Source organism: Pipistrellus hanaki (assembly GCF_964339955.1).
Source record: "Pipistrellus hanaki genome assembly, chromosome: 1".
Taxonomy (NCBI): Eukaryota; Metazoa; Chordata; class Mammalia; order Chiroptera; family Vespertilionidae; genus Pipistrellus; species Pipistrellus hanaki.
The window spans coordinates 161,228,807-161,253,270 of record NC_140503.1 but is presented as its reverse complement, the minus strand read 5'-3'; the positions used below and the strand labels follow the sequence as shown (position 1 = coordinate 161,253,270).

The 24,464-nt window shown below is 36.0% G+C and overlaps 1 protein-coding gene across 9 annotated transcripts in view; it reads right to left on the bottom strand.

Moving 5' to 3' along the window:
- Positions 1-24,464, bottom strand: part of LIN54 (lin-54 DREAM MuvB core complex component) — a 58,427-nt gene that overhangs the window by 24,126 nt on the left and 9,837 nt on the right. For 3 of the 9 annotated variants that reach the window (XM_084882673.1, XM_084882672.1, XM_084882674.1), the window contains exons 2-4: positions 18,741-19,456; positions 14,651-14,774; positions 6,874-7,016 (exon numbers count right to left, since the gene is read on the bottom strand). In XM_084882673.1, the coding sequence (XP_084738799.1) occupies positions 6,874-7,016; positions 14,651-14,774; positions 18,741-19,424 (951 nt within the window). In that variant the 5' untranslated portion in view covers positions 19,425-19,456. Of the gene's footprint in view, positions 1-6,873; positions 7,017-14,650; positions 14,775-18,740; positions 19,457-22,851; positions 22,961-24,464 lie in introns of all 9 variants that reach the window. The other 6 variants (XM_084882678.1, XM_084882677.1, XM_084882679.1 and 3 more) reach the window with 3 other exon arrangements.

The following is a 24,464-nucleotide window of genomic DNA, read 5'->3' as shown; positions in this document are numbered from 1 at the left end:
CTGATGGGAAATTCTCTCCACTTACTTTCTCAAAAAAAAAGAAAAAGAAAAAAAAAGTAATCTGTTATCTAATTTGCTGATAAACTCATCTGTTAAATTCTTAAATCTCCATTAAGCGTGAAAAATTTGCCCTAACCGGTTTGGCTCAAGTGGATAGAGAGTCAGCCTATGGACTAAAGGGTCCCAGGTCCGATTCCAGTCAAGGGCATGCACATTGGTTGCGGACACATCCCCAGTATGTGCAGGCTGATGATGTTTCTCTCCCACCGATGTTTCTAACTCTCTATCCCTCCTCTCCCTTCCTCTCTGTAAAAAATCAATACTATATATATATATATATATATATATATATATATATATATATATTTATATATTTTTTTTTTAAAGAATGAAAATTTTACGTTTGAAAATGTTCACCATTCATCATAAAAATATTTATGATTCATTTTCATTGTTTTTAATTCTCTGCTGAAGTTTTTCATCTTTTAAAAAAATTTCTGAACATATTTGTCTGTTATTTTTACAGTGTGAGTCTGATAATTCCATCACCCAGATCTCTTGGTTTTGAATAATTTGGTCTGGTTGCCTGGTCTGCCTGTGGCCCAGTTAGCTGACCGTTGTCCGATGCACTGAGAGGTTGGATGTTCATTGTCTGGTCAGGGCACACCTAAGGCAGACTTCCCTAGGCTTCCCTTTACTTCAGGGTGGTGGCTTCTGATTTCATGGCTCCCTTGGTCGGTCTCATATGCCAGATTTTTTTTTAATATATTTTGTTTTGATTTGTAGTTGTTCTTGGTGGAATGAATCTGCAACAAGCTAGTTCTGTAAAGCCAAAATAAAAAATCCAGAGTTCATGGTTTTCAATCTAGGTTTCATTTCCTAAGTGTGTAACCTTGTGCAACTAATTAAACTATTCTGTGTCTAAGTTTTCTCATCTGAAAATGTAAAAATGGTACTTTTTCAAAGGATTGTTGTAATGGTTAAATAAATTAAATTATATAAGCTACAAATAAGAATTCATCACATATTACAATGCTCAATTAATATGAGATGCTATTTGTAACATTATGAAAGTTAATAGCATCAAGAATTGTAAATAACTAGTTACACAACTGCCTCTAAGAAACATGAAAGTATTTTTCAATCAGTTAGTAAATTGAATAGAAGTATCCATAACATTTTTTAAAACATTTTTAATTTTTATTTATTTTAAAACTGATAAATTTTCTCTTATTTTAAAAATATTTTTATTGATTTTTTTAAAATTTTATTTTTGAGAGAAAGAGAAAGGAAAAGGGAGAAAGAAACATCGATTGGCTGCCTCCTGCACATCCTACTGGGGACTGAGCCTGCAACGCGCCTGACTTGGAACAGAACTGGTAACCTCTTGGTGCAAGGGATGGACACTGTAACCAACTGAACAACCTGGTTAGGACACCAAATAATGATTTTGGATGAATACTTTAAAATAAAATATTGGATTAAAAAAAAAAAAAACCTTATCTAAGCATAGCTCAAAATTTCAAAATTCATAAAGATACCATGCAATATTTTGAGTAATTTTATGTGCACAAAATTTCTGCAAGAAAAAAAAGACAAAGCTGCCGAACCTGGATACGTGCCCTTGACCAGGAATTTAACCCACTACCCTTCTGTGTGTGGGCCAATGGGCCAACCATTGACTACCCTGGCCAGCGCATAAGGTTTTTTATCTTTGAATATCATAGATGTCTGCATTTTATCTGAATTCATCCAATGATACTTTTAGGATTTAGATATTGCAATATGTATACATAAATTTACCTCAACAGAAAAAAACTCCAAACAGTGAATTCCTGCTAATGGTATGCTAGATGAAAAATTTGGGGAGAAGTATAATGAATTTGTGCAACTAACTTTGAAACACATTTTTAAAACACATTAATGGATAGAAGAATGGACAGATAAATGATAAAGCAACTATAGTAACATGTTGAATCTAGCATTTAATTACAAAAGCAACATAGAATTCTACTCAAGCTAGAAGACCTAGAAGTAGTAAAAGTTCAAAAAGTTATAGAAATTAGAAAAGTAAGGAATTTTTCTTAAACCATCTGTACATAGCTTATGCTCTGAAATTCCTCACATGGGAGTTGAGTATATTCTGCATGCTAAATAACTATGTGGTGATTCAACTACTTACCACAGACAGGGCAAACAAGAAAGATTTGCTTGCCAAATAAAAGCCTTCCCACACACACCCCCACCCACCCAAAAAAAGGAGTACTCACTTCCCTGGGTCAGAAAGCAAAACTGAAAAAGGTGGACATGAAGTGAATTCAAGAATGTCCAGGATAACTTGCATAGACTCTCAAAAGTAATGAGTAGGACATTTGGAAGATGTATTCATGTCCATTATTAAAACATTAAAGAAAAAATTACATCTGAAACTAATATAAAATGTTGAATATAAACCATAATTGAAAAATAAAATTAAAAAAAAGAAATACATTAAGTTGGAAAAGAAAAAGTAGCCATCAACATCACATAAAGTGTTGACAGGCCTTACATTTCAGGAATATTTACTAACTCTCAAGACCAAATTTATGAGAAAAAAGTGTTTCACGATTTCTGACCATTGCTTCTTTTATCTAATTATCCAGAACCCAAGCTCTGTGAGTCTTTACCTTTCTTTTATTTCCCCCCTCTAATAATTAGGAACTTTTTTTACTGACTTTATTGGGGTGATATTGGTTAATATAATCATTTGGGTTTCAATGTACAATTCTATAACACATCATATGTATATATTGTATTTTGTGTTCACCATCCTAAGTAACCTTTACTTTTCCTGAACTTCAGTTATCCAAAAATTCAACTATCCTGATGCCTTTAGATCAGATTTTTATAAATCAACAGCCCAGCTTCTCTTTTTTTGCTAAGTCACCTACTTTTATGAATAGAATATGGTTTGCCCATGCCAGATGTGTATAAGCGTAAAATTGCAAAAATTAAAATACAAACCAACACCCAGCCTGCTGGTGTGGCTCAGTGGTTGAACTTCGACCCATGAACCAGGAAGTCACAATTTGATTCCTGGTCAGAGCACATGCTGGGGTTTTGGCTGGATCCCCAGTAGGGTGTGTGAGGTAGACAGCTGATTGATGATTCTCATTACTGATGTTTCTCTCTCCCTCTCCCTTTCTCTCTCTGAAATAAATAAAAACATATTTTAAAAAACAACAATAACAAAAGACACCAGATAGTTATTCTAATAATAAAATGAAAGATTCAGAAATGAACTAGATGTTGCAACCATCAGGTAAGGACTTTAAAATATTAAAAAACCTAGTGAGAAAGAAGATAACATCAAGAGAGAGAAACTATAAGATATAAAGATTCAAATGAAAATAAAATAAATACAATTACCAGAGGTGAAAAAGTCCTTCAATGGGTCCACTAGCAAACTCCACAGAACTAAAAACAGAACCAATGAATTTTTATACTAATTTATACTCTGATCAGTAGTGATCTTCTCATGTGACTTATCAAACATCTATTTAGTTGTTTTTTTCCTCTCTGTTTTTTTGCATTACCATTTATCCCCCCTAAACTCTCCTCCACCTCCACCCAACCACTTATAGACCCTCACAATCACCCTACTGCCCCTATCCATGAGTTCTCTCATTCTTAGTGAATCCAGGTTTTGGGGTACCAATATTAACACCAGATCACCAAAGTTCTGGCCTTCAGAACTGAGTACAAAAGAGAGAAAAAAAATTAGAATACTTCATTGATTTTTAGAGAGAAAGGGAAAGGAGGAGAGAAATATCACTGTGAGAGGACAACATCCATCAGCTGCCTCCTGAATACCCCCCACTGGGGATCGAGCCTACAACACAGACATATGCCCTTGACTTGGAATCAAGGATGGTGGGCTCCATCCCCAGTGTGGGGCGTGCAGAAGGCAGTCGATCAATGATGTTTCTATCTTTCTCTCCCTCTCCGTCCCTCTCTGAAATAAATCTATAACAATAAAAGCATAATATGCTAATTAAACCAGACATCCTTTCGGATGAAGCCGAGGCTGTGGCTGCGAGGGATCCAGGCAGCCGCCACAGCTGTGAGGCCCACTCTTACACAAATTTCATGAATTGGCCCTCTAGTTAAAATATATTTTAAAAAAATAATAATAAAGGATGAGAGAAAATAGCTAGTTCCAATTTTTATGCTATCAGGCACAGCCCATATATCAGGCACATTAGTCCAATACTACCATCTACTGTTATTCAAGTCAGGAATGTTGGAATAAGACCCTAACATCCAGTCATTATGTCTTGAACCTCTTTCAACACATCTTTTCCTCCCTAGCCCCTTATTTACTAGTCCAGCTCATATTTGAAGTACTATAATAATTTAACTTAGTGATTCTCTACTCTTTCCTCAACTTTAGAATTTTAAAATATTAAGTTTAATTCCTAGGTCCCAGCCTAGACGCTCTGATTTAAATGGGGTCCAGCCATTAGTTTTTTCAAGTGGTCTCCAGGTCCTTCAAAATGCAGCCAAGGTTGAGAATTGCTAACATAATTGGTATCTCTCGTAGGATCTAGGCTTACCTTCCTCTAAACTATCTTTCATAACATTTTAAGATTCATCTTTTTTAAAATGTAAGCCTCGCCGAAACCAGTTTGGCTCAGTGGATAGAGCGTCGGACTGCGGACTGAAAGGTGTCAGGTTCGATTCCGGTCAAGGGCATGTACCTTGGTTGCGGGCACATCCCCAGTGGGGGGTGTGCAGGAGGCAGCTGGTTGATGATTCTCTCTCATCTCTCTATCCATTTCCCTTCCTCTCTGTAAAAAATCAATAAAATATATTAAAAATAAATAATTAATAAATAAAATATAAGCCTCATATTATCCTAAAGGAGTAGTTTAGGATCACTTAGAGAGCTTTCAAAAATTCTGGTTCCAGGCCAAACTTTGGACCAATTAAAACAAAGTCTCTAGAGATAAGAACCAGGCACTGATTTCCAATTTGCAGACAAGGCTGAGAACCACTATCCTAGCAACAATGGGAAGCAACAGAAAGTCTCTAAGAATAATAAAATAGCCCTAGCCAGTTTGGCTCAGTGGATAGAGCATCAGCCTGTGGACTAAAAGGTCCCAGGCTCCATTCCAATCAAGGGCATGTACCTTGGATGCGGGCATACCCCAGTAGGAGGTGTGCAGGAGGCAGATGATAGATGTTCTCTCTCATTGATGTTTCTAACTCTCTGTCCCTCTCCTTCCTCTCTGTAAAAAAATCAATAAAATATATTTTAAAAAATAACAATATCTAAACTCCCCTGAAGGTAATGACTTTCTATTAACTTTAGCACCCTCCATTCTCACAATACCAAAGCATCTCGGCTCCCTGAAAGGGCCACACTTTTAGATTTTTATGTATTACCTCAATCCATAAGACCTCCTCTGCTCACCTATAACTAAGATCCAAGCCACCTTTAAGGTTAATACCTTTCAAGAATAGCCTCCTTTGTACAAACCTTCCCTGACACACACAATAGAGTTCATCAATATACCTGTGAAAGTTAATGATTCTGCAGAGCAATTCTTAATGTTTAGATATAATTTTCCTATTGAATTACTTATAATTAAAAACTTATCTGATTCATGTTTCTATCCCCAGTTCCTATCACTATGCACACAGAGTTATTCAAATATCTGTTGAATTAATTCCATTTAAGTAAATAATTATCTATATTATTATGCAGGTAGAATTCCATTTTAATAAACTGTAAGAAACATCATATTTATATATTACAGTCAAGAAACCAGGAGCTAGACTTTTTAAAAAATGTAAGGCAAATGTTAACTTTTGTTCTATTTATAAACAGTAACAAATTAAGGAAAAAGGCAGATACAAAGTGTAGTATGTTTTCAGAAACACAAGGGTGGTACCTTACAGAATAATAATGTTTGGGTTTCCAACTGAATTTGTCCTTTAAAACTTATCTTTTCAAAATGTCATGCTGGTATAATGAAATCTGTATAATTTAAGAAAGTGAGCTAAGATTGCTTACTTGACCTAAAAGTAAAATGATAGGTGCTCTGCCACCTTAATATAAAACAAATTATGAAAAGCTTTCAAATGCTCTGAATGAACTGCACATAAGCTTCAAAACTTTGATATGGTTCCAGCATTTGATGGTCGTTTCTAGTACTCTGTGTACTCTGTTACTCATCAAAAGTTCAGCTCTCCATAAAACAGCTTAAGCAGAAGATGCAGAGTATTTTATCAAAAGGAATTATATTGCCCTAGCCGGCTTGGCTCAGTGAATAGAGCATTAGTCTACAGATTGAGAGGGTCCCAGGTTCGATTCCACATGCCTGGGTTGCCGGCTCAATCCCCAGCAGGGGGCGTGCAGGAGGCAGCCGATCAATGATTCTCTCTTATCACTGATGTCTATCTCTATCTCCTTCTCCCTTCCTCTCTGAAATTAATAAAAATAAATATATTTTTTAAAAGTTATATTAAACATTTTAGATTTATATATCATTATACATACATGTGACTTACCCAAAGATAGTAATTTGCACAAATATTAACTAAAGAGCTAAACACTTAATGTACCACAATTAAAAGAGCTTTGTTGTACCCATATTTATAGGCCATGAAAATCTTCTTAGCATATAAAAAGATTACTATGTTACTATGTGTTTAGAATACGTGTTTTATGTCATATATCCTTGATTACTAAATTAACCCAGTATTTAACTGAATGTCTATTCAGTTGCCTGGGAATATATTAAAACCAAAGGTATCTGAAGTGACTATAAAAAATAAAAGCATTGGCCACAATACTTGGCATTTGTGGTTAATTTTTTTTTTTTTTACCTTATTTGGCGATTTCAAAGGTGAGATGGCTATTTTATTTGGTGTCTGTGTTGTAGAATTCAAAGTTGATCCAATAACACCACTTTCAGATATTGTTATGGTCTTTGATGGAGTCCCAGGAGTAGACTGTGAAAGAACCCTACCTGCAAATGAGAGGCAGCACATCAGTTTGACTTTTTATAATAACAATATAAAAATGTTTGTGACGATGATCTACCCTCACAACGACTGTAATATATGTTTACTATTTCATATGTATTCACATATGAACTTCAACATTCAAGCGAATTCCTAATGAATTATGATAAACCTAAGAGGAAAGAAGTAAAGGAGTGTTTCTTAGCAACACTTAGTATCTTAATATCATTTTAAATAAAGTCCATAAAAACACCTCTGCTCACATTCTCATCAATCTTGATAAATATTATCAGAAAATAGACTCAGGACAACTAAGCAACATGCCCTGTGTGACACAGATCCTAAAAGTCAGTATTTGAAGTCTTAAAATTTCAATCTGTTTCCTACTATACTACAGCTATCTTAAACCACAGGATACAATTAAGTCCACATCTACAGAACATAGTTACTGAACTAACTTGAACACTGTATGGTTTAATACTGTCTGATTTTAGACTGCCAAAAGGAAAAAAAAAATTTTCCTGGCCAGATTCCAAAAAGAATACAGAAATACTGTGTTCATTTCTGAACAATACCCTTCAGCAACAATACACACACGCAAACACAAAACAAACTGTAGTGTGTCTAGAGAGCTTAGGGAATTAGAAATCATATCATGATGAGTTGAAATACTAAAATTCTTATAATAGGCAAGAAAGGAATACAAAGACATGATATATCTCCAAATTCTTAAAAGACTGTGTAATGCCCTGGCCAAGTGACTAAGTTGGTTGGAGCATCATCCAGTATACTAAAAGGCTGCAAGTTCCATCCCCAATCAGGGCATGTACAGGGGGCAACCAACTGGTGTGTTCTTTCTCTCTCTCTCTCTCTCTCTCTCTCTCTCTCTCTCTCTCTCTCTCTCTCACACACACACACACACACACATATTCTCAGGTGAAGATTTAAAATATAAAATGAGACTGTGATAAGCCATTAGTGCCATTCATCAAGTATTCTGGGGACTTGGTAGAGCTGCACTTTCTATCCTTCCCCATTCCCTGTGGTTAGATATGGACCATGGGACTAGTTCTGGCCAATGAAATATGAGTAGAAGTAAGGAGTGTCATTTCTTTGCAAGAACACTTACTTCCTGTGGAGACCTTTCAAAGCTCTTTTTTTCTGCCACATTTGAGGTGATGGCTTCCCCTGTCAGCCTGGGTCCTTGAGAGATTCATGAGAAGAATCTCCCTCTCTAAATCCACAATGGACATGCAGAAAGTCAAAGTGTAAACAGAGAAATAAAAACTGGGATTTATTTAAAAACTTCTGAATTTAGAGATTATTTATTATGGCAGGAAAACCAAGATTATCTTGACTGATCCAGCTGTCAAGTTGAAGGATTAGAACCATCAGCTGCACAGCACTAATGCATAGAAATAAAAATATTCAGCTTAACAATAAGAAAAAACTTCTAACAAAATTTTCCAATTGAAATGACTGTTTCAACACATGAGTTTTTAGTCACTGAAAGTGTTTCAAGCAGATGCTGGTTAATCAAATCAACTGAGAGGCCTGCTTGTTTTTCATTGAGATAGCACTTCTGATTATCTAATCTCCAAATCCTTTTTTATCCTTAGCTGTATAGACAAAATCAAGCAAGTACGCAAGTTGTATAATTTCACCCTGAGTCAGTATGCAAAGCATTTATAATCTAGTCAGGTGTTGTCCACCTGAATCAAAAGACATATTCCAGAAAGCTAGAGATGGGCAGTTTGAGATAGAGAGCTAACATATCTGAGCGAGGACTAATTCTATCAGAGATTAATTCATTAGTGAATATTTTCACATTGTTGACGTTTGCCACACTGTAGCAACCTTGTACCTTGGGAGCTCTGATAATAAGGACCTCTGTATCTCACTTAACCATCTCAAAAGTCTTATGCAGTGGTTGGTATCATCATTTAACATAAGATGAACAGATACTGTATTTACCCATAAAAGAGAAAAATCAATGGAAGAGCCATGACTAGAACACAAGTCTCCCAATAGCTCGTTTCATACCAATGCACTGCTTCCATGATGTACATATTCACTTAATCATTCACTGAAATACATCTTTAGGCCAAAAATTGCTAGGTACTAGAAGGACAGAGATAAAAGAACTACCATCAATATGCTACATACATACCTGCTATCATACAGATGGACCATGAGCCAGTCATAAAAGGACAAAGTCAAAGTGAGAGAAACAGAAAGTTTCTGCTGGGGCTGAGAAGATATAGGAATGGGGAGTTATTTTGTAACTAGAGGCCCAGTGATGAATTCGTGCATCAGTGGGGACCCGTGGTCTGGCCTGTGGGATCAGGCCAAAACTGGCTCTCCAACATGCCCCATGGGTCCCAGATTTCGAGAGGGCGCAGGGCAGGCCGAGGGACCCCACGGGTGCACAATCAAAGCCAGGGAGGGACATGGGAGGTTGGTCAGAGGGGAGAGACCACGGGAGGGCTCCAGGGTGTGTCCAGCCCATTTCATTCAGTCCCTATTGGCCAGATCTCAAAAGCAAACTAACCTACCAGTCAGTGAGTCTGCCCCTTGGTGGTCAGTGCACATCATACCGACTGGTTGACTAGTTGTCTGCCCCCTGGTGGTCAGTGTACATCATAGCAAGTGGTTGAGTGGCCTTAGCATGTTATTAGCATACTAGAGGCCCAGTGCACGAAATTTGTGCATGGGTAGGGTCCCTAGAACTGGCCAGCAATCAGGGCCGATTGGGGCCTCGCTTCCTTTGTTCCGTGCTGCACCCTGATGGTCAGCACACGTCATAGTGAGCAATCAAACACCCAAGAGGACACTTTGCATATTAGCCTTTTATTTATATATAGATAGATAGATAGATAGATAGATAGATAGATTACACTTTGGTTGAATGGCCAACTGATCGACCAGACACTTAGCATATTAGGCTTTTATTGTACAGGACTAAAGGCCTGATGCATGAAATTCTTTGTGCAATAATAGTCCTTCTTTCCCCCAGCTGCTGGCACTGGCTTCCCTCTATTACCCAGGACCTGGGCTTCTCTCGCAGCCCTGGCTTCTTCCGGAAGGTCGCCCAAAAGACATCTGGTCTAATTAGCATATTACGCTTTTATTATAATATTATAAATAGGTACAGAGATTCCATTTTGCAAAATGAAAAGATTTCTAGAGATGGGACAGTAGTGATGATTGCACAATGATGTGAATATATTAAATGCCACTGGATTATACACTTAAAATTATTAAAATGGTCAACTTTATGCTATATATATTTTATCACAACTTTTAAAAAGTTAATTAATTTTAAAAAACTAGATGGCAAGCCAAAAAAAATTACCATTAAGAAAAATGAATCCTGGCCATCATGGTTCAGTGGTTAGAACATCTGACTGGGGATCCAGGGGTCATGGGTTCAATTTCTACTCAAGGACATGTATCTGGGTTGCAGGTTCATTCCCCAGTCCCAGACCGGAGGCATGCAGGAGGCAACCAATCGATGTGTCTCTCTCACATCAATGTTCCTTTCTCTCTCTCCTCCCTCTAATAAAATCAATGGGAAAATATCCTCAAGTAAGAATTAACAAAAAGAAAAATAAAGAATTGGGAGACAAACAAGAAAGACAAGTATTACAATACAATATGACTAAAAGATATTCTAAAAAACTAGTGTGAAATTTAGAAGAAGTCTAATTAAAGTATTTGGTAGGTATATTAAGTTTTATGGGAATATATAGAAGATGGTCAGAGTAAGAATATTTGACTAGGGTCAAAAGCTTCCAAGACAGGAGGTAATCCAAAGGTAAAAAGGATGAGTTAGCCATGAGGACAGCAAAGAAAGATGTTTCAGGTAAAAGGAACAGTGCCAAGGTCACAAGTTCACTTGGTAATCTCTTAAAATAAGTTAAATCAGTAGGTTGGAGCTGACAAGAGATAAAAATGAAAAAGGTATGTAAGAGATCATACCGTAAATGTTTTTAATGCTAAGAAAGCACGGGCATTTGAACTTAATCCTAATTGATTGAAGCCCAGAAATGGATACAGCCAAAAAAATTCTAAGCAAGGGTGTGACAAGATCAGATTTCCATTTAGGAAAAATCACATATTTACAAACATAGGTTTATCTTGACTGACAGAAAAAGATATCTATCTTCAATGAGAAGCTCAATAGTCATTAAAATTAAAATAAAAACCCACATCTAAATGTACTTTGAAAGATTATTACCTACAAAATAAAGATAGGTCTCCTTGAATAAGACAATGCAACAGGAGAGATACTTTGATGGTTTAAAATTTGGTTTTCATTAATTTAAAAGGCTATAAAGAACTAGTTAACAGCAGAAATTATCCCTCCAAACTGAACTTAAACATCAACAATTCTAGTGAAATTTAATAGAAGTCTACCTCAATTTTGGTAGGGCTAATCTACACTAATAAAAGAGAAACATGCAAATTGACCATCACTCCACTACACCGCCAGACAATCAGGAGGTAATATGCAAATTAGAAGAATAAAGATGGCGGCCACCCAGCTGCTCCAAGTGCAGAGTGGCCAGGCAGGGCAAGAGACCTACTATGAGAGGGAGGGCCGGGGGAAGGGATCTACAGGAGCAGCACTCCAGTGCAGCAAAGACGAAGACTGCACTGCAGCAAAAACCAAGATGGCAGACTCTGGCCCAAGTCTTCAGAGAAGCAGCAAAGACAAAGATGGCAGACTCTGGCTGGAGCGAAGGCCTGGATCCTGGGTGCCGGAGGAAAACTGGTGCTGGGAGCCACGGGAAGGAAGGCCTACTGCACAAATCTCTCTCTCCATGCAACAGGACTCTAATAAATTTATAATTAAAGATGAAGCTATAGTCGGTGTGCAACATATGACCCAAAGACCCAGCAATGACATAGTCATGTTATAGTCAAATGTAAGAGGTGAAACCAGGACATTAACTAAAAATACATTCAGACACTTCTGCAGACACCACACTTGTTTAGTATACAATTTTCCCACATAATTTTAAAAATTTAAGGGATTCTCTCAAATTTCAAAACAGTAAAGAACATTGTATTGAGACATTCCTCTCCTGGTTAACCAATTCCACCTATGAAAAACCTCCGAGGGCCGAAACCGGTTTGGCTCAGTGGTAGAGCGTCGGTCTGCGGACTGAAAGGTCCCGGGTTCGATTCCGGTCAAGGGCATGTACATTGGTTGCGGGCACATCCCTGGTAGGGGGTGTGCAAGAGGCAGCTGGTCGATGTTACTCTCTCATCGACATTTCTAGCTCTCTATCTCTCTCCCTTCCTCTCTGTAAAAAGATCAATAAAATATATTAAAAAGAAAAGAAAAGAAAAGAAAAACCTCCGAGGGATCTGGAGGCCCCTTTTTCCACAATACATCTAAGCCTTGTTCACTTTCAGCCAACTGAAGCCCACTTCCTAAACCAGCTCCAAATCCCAATCCTTTTCCAATCTTTCCTCGGGGGCTATACCTGCTTTCAATGCAGTCCTCAAATCACCAGCCTCCTATATCTACCACAAATCTCTAATGAGGACAAAAGAGAAAGAAAACATTCATTCACCCAACACTGTCTTCATATCACAATCTTTCTATGCCTTCTCTCATTTGCTAAAATGAGAAGCCTTCTTACACATAATTCCAAACTTCAAAAAAATGGCAAATCATGGCCACTGACTTCAGAGCTGCCTACTCTTACACTGTCTGTAAACTTACCAAAGACAGTAATAGGTGTTTTCTATTTATACTCCTTCTCCCACCCATGGTTAGTTAAAATTTAAAGCACACTCATCAAGAATACACAAAGGAACCTTGGCCAGGTAGCTCAGTTGGAGTGTCATGCTCTCAAGTTTCAGGTTTGATCCCTGGTCAAGTTACATATAAGAATCAAACAAAGAATGCATAAATAAGTGGAACAACAAATGATGTCTCTCTCTCTCTCTCTCTCTCTCTCTCTCTCTCTCTCTCTCTCTCTCTCTCCTCTCCCTCCAAAATTAATAAATAAAAATTTTTTATTATAAAATTTATCATTTATTCATACAAGAATGGGTAATTAGCATTTGAACTTCTCTAGTCAAAGTCTACCATCCAGAGGTGCTTCCTTAAAGCACAATGGAAATTAGAAATGAGCTCTAAATTGGTGAAAATCGTCATGTCAGTTTAACTCTGAATTAAAGACTAGTCACCATGGCTTTGTGGATTTTTTCTAGAAATACTGAGCTGCTTGCCAAGCAAGGAGTTAAGAAGAAAGATGGACTTAACCAAGCTATTATAGAAAGAGACAAGAAAAAGATAATTAATGGTGTTTGCAAGGGATCCATAATGACAGATCATGGACTCCATGTTGAATAAGGAAGACTGTGAGGACAGAAATGGGCTGATTATTAATAAGGAAGTGGGAGGGTTAATGGATCAGAGATTTCAAAGTCAAAGAACTGCCAGACTGGGAGTACAAAGGAAGATAATCTAGAATAAAGAGAATGAAATAATAAAATCGAGAAAGAGGTTAGCCCTGGCCAGGTAGCCCAGTTGGTTAAAGCACATTGTCCCAATACCTCAAGATTGTGGGTCCGATCCTTGGTCAGGGCACATACAAGCAGCAGCCAAAGAATGCATAAATAAGTGGAACAACAAATCTATGTTTCTCTCTCCTCTCTCTATAAAATCAAGTAAAAAAAAAAAAAAAAAAGATTTCTGAGGTCTTACAGATATTGATGACACATTTTTCAAAAAATATATTTTTACTGATTTCAGAGTAAAAGAGAGGGAGGGAGAGAGATAGAAACATCAATGATGAGAATCATTGATCAGCTACGTCCTGCATGCACCATAATGGGGATTGAGCCCGCAACCTAGGCATTCGCCCTGACTAGAAATCAGACCATAACCTCCTGGTCCCAGGTTGATGCTCAACCACTGAGCCATGCCAGTTGGACTGATGACAAATTTTAAAGTATATAATAAAAGAGAACTGGGTCACATTATGGAATTTGCTGGCAAAATAGTTAAACTTCTGTTATCACTAAAGTAACTGCATCATTGTGACAATTTTCTATCCATAGAAAACTGCATGTAGAGCATATGAAAATACTGAAACTAAAAATTCAAACAGAAACCATAAAATACTATACTCCCATGTGTTTTAATTTAAAACTATCAGACTTAGCACATGTGCTCTAGAGACAAACTGCCTAGGTTCAAACTCCAGGTGGCCAATTACTAGATGAGTACCTCCATTTCCACACGGGCAAAATGGGACTGGTATTATAATAGTATCTACCTCACAGACTTGCCAGAGGATTATAGAAGTCACTATATGTAAAAAACTAAGAATAGTGCAGGGCACATGATAAACACTAATAACTAATATTATTAGAGTTTAAGTCTTTGTATTACTTTCATGGTAAAATTCTACCCCAAACTAAAGAAACAAAAATAATAGACTGATTTTGAGATAAGGCATTTTGCTGAAGCATACATTTAATAAGTGAAACATTTCTTATTAACAAGTTTGGTTTATAAAATGTTATTTCACTAATACATTTCAAGGTGGCAGAACAGCCTTTTATAAACATAAAATATAAATATATAGCTTAATAAACTATAAAGAAATATAACCTGCAATGACTGGTGGTGATACTTGAGTTGTCTGTCCTGTAACTGCTTTACTATTAATTGGTTTTGCAAAGATCAGCTTCGTGATTACTGGACCAGAGGTTGGTGTTCGAGGCTTCTTAGCAATCTGAAATATATAAATAACTATGAAGACCATTTGTTTCTATAAAACACCTTTGCAATCACAATTAAACAAAAGATTGGTATTCAGAAGTACACATGAAGCCAGTTCATTTAACAAAATATATCTACGTATTAATGTTAAAAAACTTATAATGTAGCCATAAATTAAACATTATTACAACAACCTTAGGCTAAAATATAGTAATACATTTGCATTTCATTGTAAATCCTTATTTCAGTCTCTGGGATATAGATATATGATGAAAAACAAATTAATATTTTAAAATAATGTTTAATAAGTTGACTTAACATTTAATAAGAAAACACTATGACATAGCAATATTCTTTTCAAAAGAACAAATTATTCAATAATAAAAAGATGGAGCAAAGTAAGAGAGAATAGTGTAAATGATGAAACCACCTATAAATATTGACCCCTGGAAACAAAATATAAATACACATTAAAGATGTGCTTATGATTAGATGTTCAGCTTTAGATCTATATATCAGGAGTAGATAAATGAAGAACTGAATAAGTTAATGCCCTCGGATACAAAGAGACATCTTGGGCAAAACAAAGACTATTCTAAAGGCAAAACCACTCAAATATTATTTACTAAGATACTGTTCCTTGAAGAGAGACCATTTTAGTCATCTTTGATCTTAGGTTATATATTGGCACACTGTTAACCTGAACTAAAATTCTTCACAAGTCAAACAAGGTAGAATTACCAATGTTTTTATATTGAAATTATCAATGTATGCAAAGACATAGCTTCTTCTAAAAGTTAGAAGCAGAAACTTAGATCTAATAAAACTTTTAGAGCAGGAAGGGAATTAAATATTAATTTTATCTTTGGGCAGATATGAAAATTGAGGTCTTGTATTTTTTATTATTGGAAATAATTACTCAAAATGAATAAACATGACCAACTTGAATGACAGAAATATACCAGAAGCTGAACTAAATACCAGCTTGTGATCAAACTATAAATTAAACTAAAACCTTTTGTTACACTTAGCATATATTACTTTCTTACACTGAGAACATATTACTGACAAAATGAAATATAAATCACTTTGTTAAAAAACATGGGATCAATTACTACATTAAAAAATACCCAACTTGCCCTAACCGGTTTGGCGCAGTGGATAGAGCATCAGCCTGCGGCCTGAAGGGTCCCAGATTAAATTCTGGTCAAGGGCATGTACCTTGGCTGCAGGCACAACCCTGGTGGGAGGTGTGCAAGAGGCAGCTGATTGATGTTTCTCTCTCATCGATGTTTCTAACTATCTCTCTCCCTTCCTCTCTGTAAAAAATCAATAAAATATATATTAAAAAAAATACCCAACTTGCAAAACTCTAATATACTCAAATAAATTCATAATTGTACTTTAAAAAACACTGATTCAATTTGGGAGACATACAGGAGATATTTTCCTCAAATGTGTTTACAAGCTTAAAACTCTAAAGTCAGTCAGAATATGTCATCTATTGACTTAGTATTAATAATCTCAAGAGGTAGAAGTATTGATATTTTTAAAATCTATGTCTCAAAATAATCTTATCTATAAAGATTAGGAACTTAAAAGTATTTACGTATTTTTAACTGATTTTCACAATCATCTGACTATATGAATACTTACCAATAGAAAAACAACACTAATCAACACAACCAAAAGCACAATAATTTATCAAATGAACAATCTTAACCTGCCCTCTAGTTATGTTTTTTAATGGAGCTTTACTGAAAAATAATGATTTCCAGTTCAGTTAAGGAACCATAATTTTTATATTATGAATTCTATAAACTACCCCAGAACAAAATTACTTTATTAAGTAAAAAAAAAAACAACATAAAGGATCATTTATATCAAATGTATCCAATCAGCAGATTAAGACAAAAATGAATCAAAAAGGAAATTTACAAATAAAATAGCCAAATATCTAATCAAATAATATATGCAGGTAATTTTTGGCACTGTGTTGTATAGGTATAGGAACCAGTTTGGAATAATGCTGTTTCATACTGCTCGCTATTTATTTCTCTTATTATACTATGCATATGAAACATGGGAAAGTGTTTATATATCTGTAATTAAGTGTGACTATACCTCTTAGTTACTGCCTCTGGCCTCAACTGTCACCTCTTCCCTTCATTTTTCAAGATGGGTCTCCTTCTTCCACCCTACCTGCAGTCCATACCCTAACAGTTTCAATACTCATTAAACTTAAGACAATGCTGAGGACTCTCTGGGAAAAAAACAAAGAATCATATACACTGTGTAATAATAAACCAAATATTTTGGTGCCTAAGAAGGAAACATATAGATGTGTAGCTTACTTGTTTTTTCTGTGTTTCAGAGCTTTGTAGGTTACTTTTGAGTTAGAAGGACTTGGGTTGCCTAAAAATTACTGGACAAGTAGAGTAATATCCTAAACAGAGTTTCTTTTGTTTTTGTTATTATGGTGTGTGTTTTTTTTAAACCAAAGTTCTTTTTCATAAACAGAATCATGGTTTATAAAAGTAACAACAATAAAAGAAGTTTTAAAAATTAGTTCCCAGTCTTTGTTTTTATTGTCAGTACTTAGGTGATTATAGTAAAAAACTAGTGAATACAAATAAATTGGTCATTAAAACAGTATGTATACATTGCTCTTATAAATGAAAAAAAAACCCATTCTACTTTTACATTATCAGTTTCTTGTGAAATGATTATGAGCCACATCCCCAATAAAAAACAAGTTTCAAAACTGATTTTTTAAAAAGTTAGGACAAGATGCTAGATGGTAATAACTCATTTAAGAGATCATCAAAATAAGTAAAAGAAGTCAGAGATAGGTGAGATGACAATGAACAAAAAAGAAAAGAACACAATATTCCAAAGTGCTAGAAAGGACATGGGCAAATTACAAGCTTTTAGAAATCTTACAAAGTAATTCTTAAATAAAAAGCCCATGACATAATAACCAAACATTATTTCTAATATCAGCTGAGAGTAGATAGCTCCCCAAACCTTCATATTTCTTTGTACACCTGCTTTAGTTCTCTAACTCCTGCCTTCTTTTTTGTAATAGGCAATTCTTTCAAATAGGGAATTTATTTGTGTTCCCTGGACTTAAGTGGATCTTTGCATTTCTAAGAGTAGTGGTGACCAAAACAGTCCTACTTGGGCATGAAAAATGGGAAGCCATTTAACAAATGTGCTGTTAACCTTCTCTGTTAAGGTCCTTTTCCTACTGATAATAAGTGCCATTTTGAAGGATCCTCAAAGTTTTGAGAACTACAAGTACTTTCATCATGTTCAAATAACCATCTTCCAGCTAAAGTAAAAAACTCAGAGACGATAAGTAACTTATCCAAAGTTCCCCAGATGTTAGGGTAGCAGAGAGGTAACTTAAATCTAGTTGGTCCAACTCTAAAGCCTATGTGTTACTTCCATCACATGGCACTACCTTTTCCAAAATGTAAACATGAGTGATGAAAACGGACAGTAAACACCAAAGAAAGGCACACATTGGCCAGTATGTACTATTTCTGGCTCCAAGGGTTTCTTAGAGCAGCAAGTTTTCCTAGACTTTGACCATCTGTTAACTGAAAAAAATCGTATCTGAATGATTTTTTGCAGTCTATCAGCAATTGTGGCATCTTTATACTAGCAGAACATCCTTATAATCAAACTATTACAAAGAATAAATGCATTTAAAAATGAGTAAAAGCTATAAGTACACTCATCTGGAATTTAACCAAAATTGTTTACTCTAAGTTCTCTAGCAAAAATATCCAAAGGATTAGACATACCAAACTTTACCAGAAAAAAAAAACAAAACGCAATACCCACACACAATTACCAAACACAACATTCAAAAGAATTCAGTAACAGCTAAGCATTTAATTACCCTACAAACACAACTACCAATCAACTTAATTTTTAACATGCATTTTAATTCATAAGCCCCCTTTTTTACCTGTACTGTTTTTAACTGTTGGGTCTGTAACACAGAGGGCTGAGTTGTAGTATTAATCAGTTGATTTCCTGGGGTCAATGCTGAGACACCAATGACAGGTTTCACCTCTGGCCTCCCTCCAATGGTAACTACTTTAATTTGCTGCGGTGGTAACTTAGCATCTCCTGACTGGGCCTGAGTTGTAACTTTCTGAGCCTGGGGTAGTTGGCTATGGGGTAGTGCTAAAACAATTGGTGAACCAGACTTGCCCAAAGTTGTTAAAATTAACTTCTGTCCATCTGGTTTAAGGGTCTGATTGCCAAGTTTAAGATCAGATGTCTGTGATACTTTGTTTAAAATAATCTGATTGGCAGATATAGTCACAGGAGTCTGAGCACCAAGTTTTTGAAGGCCACTTGGAAAAGCTGGTTTCACTGTGGTATTAGAATCTGCTTTAGTAATTGTGGTATTCACTGCAACTTGGTTAGTGTGGTTACTGTACACTGTGATTGGTTCCGTGGAAATGGGCGTGGCTGTAGAGTCACCAGTAGAATTTATGTTGACAATTTCTTCCAGTTCTGTCTCCATGGGAATTGGGGATGAAACAATAACAGCCTCAATACTATCATCATCCACTAAAGTTATACCAGTGTCCATTATCTCCTCTGGAAGCAAGCTATTCACCTCAGCTGGCACCACCTCCATGATCGTTCTCCTGCTAGAAAGATGATCAGGCACTGCAATAAAAGTTGAAAAATAAAAAATTACTAGCGTTCAAAATAGTTTTTAGACAAGAACAAAATTATTTGAGAAAAATACAAGTAACAAAATTTTAAATGACATTTTTTATTGGTGTATAACTGAATAAAGGATATTCCTGATGTGGATTTGAGTTAAACCATTTTAACATATCCTCAACTTTCAAATATCTGAAATATAATTCATATGAGACACAAAACTAGAAGCCAACATTCTCATTCACCATGTTGCAATTCAAAAGTATACTGCATTTAGGCAACACTAAGTCACATAATTATAGGAAACTCCTTTCCAATGACTACTCATAAAACTTTAAATCTTTGACATGTCCGATGATCATCTTATTTCTTCCCATTTTTTTCCAATTGTCAAACTTAAAAACTGCTGAAGCACACAAAGAAATAAAGATTTTAAAATGTAAACAGATATTGGAAACATATCTTCAAATCTCCAGTGAGCTAGATCCTAAAATTATGGCATTTATACCATTTCTAAAATTCCATTAAGTACTCAAATTAATGTTAAAAGAGTTTTTAGAGTAATCCATCTCAGCAACTAAAGATCAAAAGGCTTATTTGGCCCAAGTTTGATCAATTAATTAGCTTCATACCAAAGAAAACCTTATTTGGGCCGAAACTAGTTTGGTTCAATGGATGGAGCATCGGCCTGTGGACTGAGGGATCCCGGGTTCGATTCCGGTCAAGGGCATGTGCCTTGGTTGCAGGCACATCCCCAGTGGGGCGTGTGCAGGAGGCAGCTGATCGATGTTTCTCTCTCATTGATGTTTCTAATTCTCTATTCCTCTCTGTAAAAAATCAAAAAATCTCTGAAAGAAAACCTTATTTGGAAAAAAGATTCTCAAATCTCAGCCATTTAAAATATCAAAAATGGCATCATTTGAGAATTATACAGCCAGTCCCTCTAAAGAAACAAAATGTTAATAATAATAATAAAGCAGGTTATGAACAAATCAGAACTGTTATGCTTTTAGTCAAAGGTAGTGCAAAACTCCCAATAAAAGAATCAGTTATTGCTGAAACCGGTTTGGCTCAGTGGATAGAGCATCGGCCTGCGGACTGAAAGGTCCCGGGTTCGATTCCCGTCAAGGGCGTGTATTTAGTTGCAGGCACATCCCCGGTAGGGGGTGTGCAAGAGGCAGCTGATCGATGTTTCTCTCTCATTGATGTTTCAAACTCTCTATCCCTCTCTCTTCCTCTCTGTGAAAAATCAATATTTTTTTTTTTTAAAGAATCACTTATCTTCATTTAAAGAAAGTACATCATGTTTATGACTGACTAAATAGCAATAAGTTATTGCTCGTAAATATCAAAGATTCATAGGAATCTAATAAATAATTCTTCCTTTTTTTAAAATATAAAAATGCAATACCCATTCCAAGATTAAGAGTAACAGGCATGAGTTACAAGTTATAATTATTAACATTGATAAATATTAATACTGCCCAAATTAGTCATATTTATTGAGCACTTACTATCAAACAATAATGAGGGCATTTGATTTATCCTCATAACAACTCTGAGATGGTAACAATACCACCCCCATTTTGCAGATGAAGAAACTTAGGTTAAATAATTTGTCCAAAGTCACATAAGCTGGTAAATGGAAGAGCCAGGACTCAAACTCAGGATATGTTTTATGATAACAAAGTTCATAATTTTAATCACAAAATTATATTGCCTTGAAGTTTTACCATTGGTATTTTTAATGGGCAAAAAATAAGTCTACTCCTTTACAGTCAATCACCCTATACAATCACTGATCTATTCTGCCACTGTAGATTAGTTCTGCTTTTTTGCCCATTCTAGAAGTGCACATAAATGGAATCACCTGTTATATACTCATGACAAAAGGAAATCATATGGTATGAGCTCTTCCCTCTTAGCATGTTGGGATTTATCTTTACTCTTGCACTTTGTTCTGTCCATTTTTACTGTTGAATAATATTCCCTTGTAAGAATCTCCCAGGATTTGTTTATCCATTCACAAACTGATGGACATTAGGATTGTTTCCAGTTTGAGACTCTTATGAATAATTCTGCTATGAACACTCAAGATCAAATTTTTTATGTATGTATATTTTCTTTTATTTTGAATAATACCTAAAAATTAACTTGCCAGATCATAAGGTAAGTTTATTTTAAACTTTGCATGAAACTGCCAATTTTCCAATTTGGTTGTACCATTTTATACACCCACCAGAAATGTACAAGTTCCAGCTGTTCCATATCGTCACCAACAATTGGTAGTCAGTCTTTATAATGTTAGCCATTCTAGTCGGTATGAAGTGATATTTCTTTGTGGTTTTAATTTAATTCCCAGATGACTAATGATGATGAGCATATTTTCATATGCATATTACCTATTGGTATCTTTTCTTTTGAAAATTGCCTGTAAAAATCTTTTGCCATTCTTAAAATACTATTGTTTTTTAGGCTTCTTTTTTTAGTTAGATGAGTTCTTTATATATACTGTAAAATCATCAGTCACAATAACTTGCAGTTCAAAAGAATCACCAGGGTTTTGGGACTCCAAAGCACTAGCACTTTTCTACATATGGCTCTTCCTAATCAAGAGGATCCACTCTGGCACTTACGGGCATTTACAATACAGGCATGTAAGCCTGGCTGGTGTGGTTCAGTGGTTAATCATCAACCTATGAACCAAGAGGTCACGGTTCCTGGCTCAATGTGGGGCTGTGCAGGAGGCAACCAATCAATGATTCTCTCTCATCATTGATGTTTCTCTCTCTCTCTCTCTCTCTCTCTCTCTCTCTCTCTCTCTCTCTCTCTCTCTGTCTCTCTCTCTCCCTTTCTCACTGAAATCATTAAAAATACATTTTTAAATACAAAAATAAAATCAATACCAATTATACCTTAGCAATGGAAACCACAACAGTATGCAACAAAGCCCCACCCCCAAAAATGTTACATTGCCTTTCCTCTATTACTACAAACCTTGCCCAAACCCCATCAGTTGCATCTGAACACCCTATCCTCCCACAGAATAAGGTAGGATGATGACTTGAGTGCCAATATCTGATAGAGCCATAAAAGTTTAACTCTCTCCTCTGCCTAAAATTCCCCCAGCCTATTTAGACATGTGGGTTTGGCTTTTGATTTCCCTTTAAGAACTGGGAGACCTCAACCCAACCCCTATATATCCTTCTTTTTAAAACACCTGAACTCCAGGTGTGGGAAGAGAGAAGGGCAGGCCATGAGGGGAGATAGTTGTCTGATAGTGCATTTACTTTAAAAGTTTCAAGCACCCACATTTGCAGCTCAACTAAACAAACGCTTAATATTTTCAACTCACCCAAAGCTCTCTATCCTCATTTCCCACACAATTTTCTCACCTTTGGGGACTCAATTCAGCCTCTGCAGCCACATTGTCTTTCAACTGAAGCCATGGAGATGAGTGTACAACAGCCAAAGCACCATTAGGGCCATCTCTCAGCTCAGCCCCTAAATGTTCATTAAGAGGAAGAACACTGGAGGACTCTTATTCTTCCCTGCCCCTGTCACCCTTCCCCACCACTTGGGTAAGAATATTCAATATCCAGCCGAAACCGGTTTGGCTCAGTGGATAGAGCATCGGCCTGTGGACTGAAGGATCCCAAGTTCGATTTAGGTCAAGGGCATGTACCTTGGTTAAGGGCACGCAGCTTGTGTGCAAGAGGCAACATTCTTTCTCATCGATGTTTCTAACTCTCTATCCCTCTCTCTTCCTCTCTGTAAAAAATCAATAAAATATATTAAAAAAGAGAGAATTTGTCTTAAAAAAAAAAATTTCAATATCCAGAGTCTTGTCCTACCCTCTAACACAGCCCTCATCTTTTCTCTTTTAGAAAGCCATGTCTGTCAGCACTTCATCCTCAAGATCAAAACTCAAGAACTGTGAGGAATTTGAAATTTTTGACCCTCCAAGCAAGCTACCAAAGTAGCCAATTACTGTTCTTGGATATTGGCAGACCACACAGTAGTCCTTAGGTCAGATACGCAGGACTTACTACTCACAGCACAGTAAGGAACATGAGCACCATGTGTGTATCAGTTCCTTCACTGCCCAAGTGCCACAGAGTAGACGTGAAGATGCGGTGCTGTCAGGGGGCTTGTATCCCATCTGAAGATATTACTGACTTCTATTTGCTAATATTTTATTAACCATTTCTGTTTACAGTCATGAGGGATATTGGTAAGTTTTTTTATTGTAGTGACTATCTGAGGATAATACTATCCTAATAAAATGAGCTAGGACATGTTCTCTCCTCTTCAATTTTCAGAACAAGTCTTCCTGAAATGTGCTAAAATTCACCAATAAAGCTATCTAAACAAACTTTTCTTTGTGGGAAGGTTTTTAACTATAAATTCAATTTCTTCAATAAGTGTAAGGTTATTCAAGTTTTCTCTTTCTTCTGGAGTAACTTTTGATATTTGAAAGTTTGTGTCCTTCAAGTAAAATTTTCATTTCCTCTAAGTTGTTGAACTTATTAGCATAAATTTATACATAATATTATTTTTTTTTAATATATTTTATTGATTCTTTACAGAGAGGAAGGGGGAGAGATAGAGAGCTAGAAACGTGATGAGAGAGAAACATCGACCAGCTGCCTCTTGCACACCCCTTATAGGGGATGTGCCCGCAACCAATGTACATGCCCTTGACGGGAATCGAACCTGAGACCCTTCAGTCCGCAGACTGATGCTCTACCACTGAGCCAAACCAGCTTTGGCTATACATAATATTATTTTAATGTTTGTTAAAAAATGTCAACTCTCCATTCTCATTTTGGCAATTTGTCTTCCTTTTTTTTTTTTTTTTTCTTATCATTCTGGCCGGAGATTTAGCAATTTATTGATCTTTTCAAATAAGCTTTTTGGTGTCATTGATAGTCTCAATTGTCCATTATTTGTTTAATTGACTTATCTTTGTCTCCTTCCTTCTATTTACTTTAGGTTTAATTTGTTC